We start from the raw sequence: 7,499 nt of genomic DNA, 5'->3' as shown, positions 1-7,499 counted from the left end.
AGACCAAACCCTGCAAGCAAGAGAATGCATTAGAAGAGTTCTGTTAGTCATTTGCGAGAAGATGTTCTTGGCAGATTTGTTGGTGGTACTGGTGCCCTTAAAGGGATATGAGGTTATTCTGGGCATGGATTGGTTATCAGGCTATCGGGCTCAATTAGATTGTGGAAAAGGTCGTATATTGTTCAAGGAGAACGGGCAACAGCAAATAGTGTTATATGGGATCAGTCCAAGCAAGTCTGTGTCTTTAGTAGCTGCCTTGAGAGTGGAAGATTTGCTTAAGGATGGAGAAGCGTATCTGGTAACAATAACTGCTAGTGAAGGACCTGCTAGCAATGGAGTTGAAATTACGGATATTGTGGTAGTACAAGAGTTTGAGGATGTGTTCGCAGCTTTGAAAGAATTACCTACACCTCGAAGTAACCCTTTCACAATTAACTTGGAACCTGAAGCGAAGTCGATAGCAAAGGCTCCCTACCGCATGGCACCTGCAGAGTTAGCAGAGTTGAAGAAACATCTTGAAGATTTAATGGAGAAAGGTTTCATAAGACCTAGTTCTTCACCTTGGGTAGCTCCAGTCTTATTTGTCAAGAAGACGGATGGTAGCATGCGACTTTACATTGATTATCGAGGAATCAACAATATCACCATCAAAGATAAGTATCCTCTTCCGAGGATAGACGAGTTGTTGGATCAGCTAAGGGGAGCAAGTTGGTTTTCGAAGATCGACTTGGCGTTGAGCTATCATCAGATTCCAATTTCAGAAGGTGATGTCATGAAGACTGCATTTAGGACTCGCTATGGACAATACGAGTTCGTCGTAATGCCATTTGGCCTTACTAATGCACCGGCGGCCTTCATGAGATTGATGAATGAAGTCTTCCATGATTATCTCGACAAGTTCGTGATAATCTTTATCGATGACATTTTAATATATTCCAAGACAGAGGTAGAGCACAAAGCACACTTGAAGCTAGTGTTGAAACGGTTAAGGAACCAGAAGCTGTATGAAAAGTTCAGTAAGTGTTCTTTTTGGAAAATAGAGATCGGATTCTTAGGGCACCGAGTGTCTGGAGAAGGAGTTTCCGTAGATTCAGAAAAGATGAAAGCCATCGAGGAATGGCAAAGGCCATCAACGGTAACCGAGGTAAGAAGTTTCTTCGGGTTGGCCGGGTATTATCGAAAGTTCGTCAAGAACTTTTCTTCGATCGCTAAGCCCCTGATGAAGTTGACTGGAAAAGAATTTCCATTCATCTGGGGAAGAGAAACGGAGGAAGCATTCCAGAGACTGAAGAAAGCTTTGACCACAACACCATTATTGGCATTACCTGAACAAGGTAAACCTTACACTGTGTACGCAGATGCTTCTAGGGTTGGGTTGGGTTGTGTGTTGATGCAAGAAGGCAAAGTAATTGCTTATGCATCAAGGCAACTCAGGAAGCATGAAGAGAACCTAGTTCACTAACTTGCAATATCAAGTTCTCGGGTATTTACTGAAACAGGAGAGCAGTCGTGACATATTTCTTGTCTTCTTCGCTTGATCTTGGTTCAATCGCTTCCCATACCTTCTGGACTCGTAGAAGAACCTTCATATGCATTGCCCAAACCGTGTAGTTCGTAGAGCTTAGCATTGGACAGACTACTGCGCCGGGAAAGCCTGCTCTTCTTCCCAACGGTTTCGTATCCGTCAATGTTTTCGTATCAGCCATTATCCTTCTGTCTTGATTATCCGATCACAAAACCTAGAGCTCTGATACCAAATATAGTAATCAAGACACTTGAATGTATAAAAATGTTTCTTTGTTTTATAAACCTTTCTTATCTTTTCTTATGAGATCATCTTACATTAAGATCTCCTTATATAGGCAATAGGGATCATTAACTTAACCTATTACATAATGATCTAGAAACCTTATCTTTATCCTAAACCTAATAGAATTAGTTATCGTTTCCTTCATGAATAACTTATTACACAAATAATCTTGAAGCTTATCCAACAGCACTCACATTTGCACTCTTCTTCAACATCTACATATGTCACTAATTTTACATGTCCAAATAAGGAATTATCTAGTTCATCTTGGATTTTAGGTTGTGGAAATGAATAAGGATTCTTATATGCATATGATTCTTAAATAAGAAAGTTGCATTTTCCAACATCAACAAAATTGTTTTCTACCAAAATATCCTCATTAGAAAAGCCATCAAACAGACCTATTGCATTGAAGTAGTAAATACTAAAAGTTAGTAGTGGATTCTGTGAAAGGATATAGTGATAAGAGTCAGCGTAAAGAAATCTAGGATGGAAATCCTTATATTATTGCCAAGAAACTTACAGAAAAGATAATGTAAAAGTAATGTCCAGAGAAAAAGATCAAAGATGGTTCTAAAACGACTTTAGCACTTCAAAGATACGACGTAGACACGATTTTAGTACAAGGTAACGTACAACTAAACCTTTCTCTAAAGTTAAGAGATATATCAAGTCTGGAGTTGAAAAGAAACATAAACGCATTGTGAAAAGGTTGTTGAGATAGTTCTTATTAAGATTAGCAATCAGATGATTTTCATTGGATTTAGCCAATAAGACCATATAAAATAAAATAAATTTTTTTTATTTACTAATATATTTTTGTACGTGGAAGCACCGTATCCTAGTGGTTAAAGTTTAAAGGCTTTTGGCCAGATGTGGATTTACATAGGATGGCCCGGATGATACAGTTGAACGTAGCTCTTCATAAGACATGTAGTATTTGTCGGTTGTCGAATCGCCTATGTAATCTTTCTCATAATTGTAATATCATAATAAATCAGCATTAAAAAAAAATTTTAAAATGAAGAATCTTTTTTAAAATGAGTTAAAACTTCTGCTTTGATAATTCTGGTACCCAAACCGGCAAATCGAGAACATAACATCGGCATTTTCCATATGAGTAACACAACCCATACAATTGGAAATATACTCTCACACATACATACATACATACATATTCTAGCGCACTCAATTTACATACTAATTTATATATGCTCTTATTGTAATTAAAAGTGAAGAAAAAGAAGAAAGATCAGAAGATAAGTGGACTAATCTTAGACGTTGTATCGGATACTATTATCATCGCCAGAAAATTTGTTCTTGATCCACTTAAAACTATTCTTGAGAGTGCTTTTGAGCTTTTCCTCCGTAGCAAAGAGGTTATAAGAAGCGACTCTCTTCTTCCTCTTTATCTCAGGATCTGTGTTGATGCAAGGACCATTGAAGCTATAGGAGTTTGAGCGATTCTGATCGTAACCGAATTCATCAGTTGAGAAAGAGGACGAATACTCCGTGTAAGACTTGCTTCCCTTCATCATCTTTAGGCTCTTTTATTTTGATATTTGCTTTTACGAGTTGTAAGTAATGATGTTTGCTCTCTCTCTCTCTCTTGTTATAGCTTATGTGAGTGAAGGGGCTTACTACACTTCTCAATTGGGGTTGTTTATAAGGAAGTGGGGGTATCATGGTTTAGGTTTAAAACAAAGTGGAAAGCTAACCGAATCCTTTGGTTATCGTACAAAACCAATTATATCATATAATGATTACGACATTTTAATTATCATATAAATTGAATTTCCATTATAAATGAGCATGATAGTTTTTTTTAACATGCGTGATCACAGTAAAGCATCTCAATTTTTTGTGTTTTTTTTTAATGTTAGGTCCAACAAATCGGGTGGGTTATGAAACACGGGTTTAAGAACAATGGAGTACGAGTATAGGTGGGGTGAGGTGGCAAAGCATGTGTGATGTTGTAGTTGGTTACATGATGGTGTAGCAAGAAGGAATCATCTACTTACTTCATCTTTAATTGTGGACCCAATTTTTAGTCTATTTTTGCATGCCACAATCAATTGTTATGATTAAACCTATAGAAGTGTTCAAATAATAATTTACTTTGATAGATCATACATATTGAACAAAGAATGGTTGATTTATTTTTTTCACAATACATCCAACTGAATTATATATATATATATACATCCAAAACATACATTAGCGAACGTACATTAGGACCATCATATCAGGATCACGTATCACCAACTAAATTTTGATTTTCTTTAAATGATTAGCTTGAAACTTATTTTTGTAGTAAATAAGTTAACTCAAACCCATCAATTATGATAATACATTCAGTTTAAAGTTTTCATAGATCCGATGCTGGAAACGTACACATATATATGAAATGATATTATTTTTTTTCTATTAGACAACCATGAAATCTTTATAGAATAATTCAACTAGACACTTGTATCAGTCGACAAAGTGGAGACACCACTATATAGAGACAGGACCCAACATGTCTAAAGCTGAATTGTCAAATTAAATTTCATAAGACAAATAACATAAAGTCGAAATCTTTTTTCTTATACATAAATTTGGTTTTGGTGAAGGATTAGATTTGAAAGCAATGACTCGGAATTCCACATAATGGTTGCGTCTTCGTGTTTGTGGCCTAGTTGGTTCTATGTGAGACTCTTTTGAACTTCTTTTCTAATTCGTTAAAAACAAAAGTTATTATCATGTCTTCATACGTTTTGATGTTACGTTTATTTATAATCGACCCCATGTTAAGCAAACAATAGTACTTGTATGATTAACAAAGAGATTCCGTATCAAATTCACCAAGGAGATGAAGATGATCCTCAGAAATGAGAACAAGCTCTCGTAACTGCCTCTCAAAGAGAACTATCTCTATGAGCCACGATTCTGTTACAAACTGGATAAAGAATACAATATAATGCTTTCCCTATTTATAGTAATGATCTTCTTTCTTCAATCTTCTAAAGTCAGTGCCACATCATTTTCAGCTGCCTCTACTTCTCCAAAGTTACCCGTATCTTTTGTTAACTCAGCTCCTCTCTTCCTCTTCCTGAAATATGATCTCAAGGGCTTATCAATACCCCCGCGTCGAAACGAAGCTTGTCCTCAAGCTTCAAGTGAGGAAACTGTTGAATCAACGTAGATGCACGTTCCCATGAGTTCTCATGATCCGGTAAGCCCGTCCACGAGATCAAAGCCTCCAAATGACCTTCAGCGTCATAACGTGTATCAATGACAATGTCCGGCTCAATCACGATCTCATTATTGACAGAGAATGAATGTGGTAACTCCGACACCACGTGGTCCTTCCCAATGACCGGTTTGAGCTGTGAAACATGAAAAACATCGTGAATTTTTGAACCTTGTGGTAACTTCAACCTAAACGCCACAACACCCACACGAGCCACAATCTCAAAAGGCCCAAAGTACTTAGCAGCCAGCTTCTGATATAACCTCTTCACCACAGATTGCTGCCTATACGGTCGTAACTTCAGGAACACCATATCTCCAATCTCAAATACCAACTCACGACGATGTTTGTCAGCATTTGTCTTCATACGGTCTTGAGCTAGTACCAAATGATACTTAATCTGCGTTAACATCTTATCACGTTCTCGCAACATCACTTCCAACTCAAAGTTTCCCGTTGAACCATCCTCAAACTTGAGTAGATTCGGAGGATCTCTTCCATAGACCACACGAAAAGGAGTAGTCCCCAACGCTGTGTGAAAATTCGTGTTATACCACAACTCCGCCCATGATAAAAAACGAGCCCATGATTTCGGATGAGAAGATGCAAAGCACCTGAGATAAGTTTCTAGACAACGATTCAATACTTCTGTTTGACCGTCTGTCTGAGGGTGGAATGCTGTGCTATATTTCAACGTAGTACCTCCCAAGCGAAATAAAGACTTCCAAAAAGAGCTCAGGAAAATGCGATCTCTATCCGACACAATAGACACAGGGTATCCATGTAGCTTAACCACTTCGCGAAGAAACAGATTAGCCACATCGACAGCCGTGAATGGATGCTTCAACCCAAAGAAATGAGCATACTTGCTCAACCTATCCACCACCACCAATATCACATTGATACCTTGAGAGAGAGGAAGACCTTCAATGAAATCCATAGACACAGCCTCCCAAATTTGTGTAGGTATTGGTAATGGCTGAAGTAAGCCTGCTGGAGAAAGGGTGGAGTATTTGTGGCGCTGACCACATCACAAGCAGCTACATATGCTTGAACATCTTTCATCATATGCGGCCAATAAAAAACCTCCTGAATCCGTTTAAAAGTCTTTAATACGCCCGAATGCCCACCCATCAAGCTGTCATGAAACTCTCGAAAAATCAATGGAAGGAACGCAGAAGTTCTTGATATGACCAGTCTGTTTTTGAAAAACAACTTGCCACTCTTAATAGAATAACTCTCCGACTGTTTACCACCCTTCTGAACCATTGACAAAAACTCCTGAATCTGCGGATCACGTTGTATCTCAGCCAATAAGTCATGAAGACTAATACTCGATGGAATAGAGAAAGAAGCGAACCCCACTGGAGGATTTATCCTTGATAGCCCGTCTGCCGCTTTGTTCTCCACCCCTGGTTTGTAGATAATTTCAAAATCATAGCCAAGGAGCTTTGTCAACCACCGCTGATAATCTAGGGACACTTCTCGTTGCTCCAGTAAGAATTTCAGACTTTTCTGATCTGTATGCACCACAAATCGTCGCCCTAGAAGATAATGCCGCCATTTTTGAATTGCCAACACGATCGCCATTAACTCACGCTCATAAATTGGCCTGATCTGATCCCTGTCTGATAACCCTGCACTGAAGTAAGCTATCGGCCTTTTATTCTGCATCAATACCGCTCCAATACCGTAGCCTGAAGCATCTGATTCCAGAACAAAAGTGGCTGAGAAATCAGGAAGAGCCAACACTGGCGCTTTCACCATTGCTTCCTTCAAACTTTGAAAAGCTTCCTGTGCCTTATCTGACCACTCAAAAGCATCTTTCTTAAGCAAATTTGTCAACGGTCGAGCAATAGTACCATAACTCTTCACGTAGTTTCTGTAGTAACCTGTTAAACCAAGAAAACCTCTCAAGTCTTTCACAGATTTAGGGGAAGGCCACTTCGTCATGGCCATTGTTTTTGAAGGATCAGTAGCCACACCCTCAGCACTAATCAGATGTCCCAGATAATCCACCTGCTGTTGGCCAAAAAGACATTTCTTTCTGTTGGCAAACAACTGATGCTTCACAAAAATATCCAAAACGATCTGAAGATGAAGAATGTGTTCCTGAACTGAGTTGCTGTATACAAGTATATCATCAAAGAACACCAAAATGAACTTGCGTAGATACGGCCTAAACAACTCATTCATGAGTGCTTGGAACGTTGCTGGAGCGTTTGTCAGGCCAAACGGCATTACCACAAATTCATAATGACCATCAGCCGTTCTGAAAGCAGTCTTGTGAATATCCTGTTCCTGCATTCGAATTTGATGATATCCAGAACGCAAATCCAGTTTTGAGAAGATCTTTGCTCCAAACAGTTCATCCAATAGCTGATCTATCATTGGAATAGGGAACTTATCAGCTATGGTGACTTTATTCAATGCTCTGTAGTCAATGCAAAATCG

General features: G+C 38.5%; 1 protein-coding gene across 1 annotated transcript; it reads right to left on the bottom strand.

The window, feature by feature from the left end:
* Positions 1 to 2,851: 2,851 nt before the first annotated feature.
* Positions 2,852 to 3,450, bottom strand: LOC103838879. The gene has a single exon (XM_009115329.2). It carries the CDS (start codon positions 3,346 to 3,348, stop codon positions 3,085 to 3,087), a length of 264 nt encoding a protein of 87 aa, XP_009113577.1. The 5' UTR covers positions 3,349 to 3,450; the 3' UTR covers positions 2,852 to 3,084.
* Positions 3,451 to 7,499: the final 4,049 nt, after the last annotated feature.

The sequence above is a fragment of the Brassica rapa genome, chromosome A09 (assembly GCF_000309985.2).
Source record: "Brassica rapa cultivar Chiifu-401-42 chromosome A09, CAAS_Brap_v3.01, whole genome shotgun sequence".
Classification (NCBI taxonomy): domain Eukaryota; kingdom Viridiplantae; phylum Streptophyta; class Magnoliopsida; order Brassicales; family Brassicaceae; genus Brassica; species Brassica rapa.
This window is presented reverse-complemented; position numbering and strand designations above follow the sequence as displayed.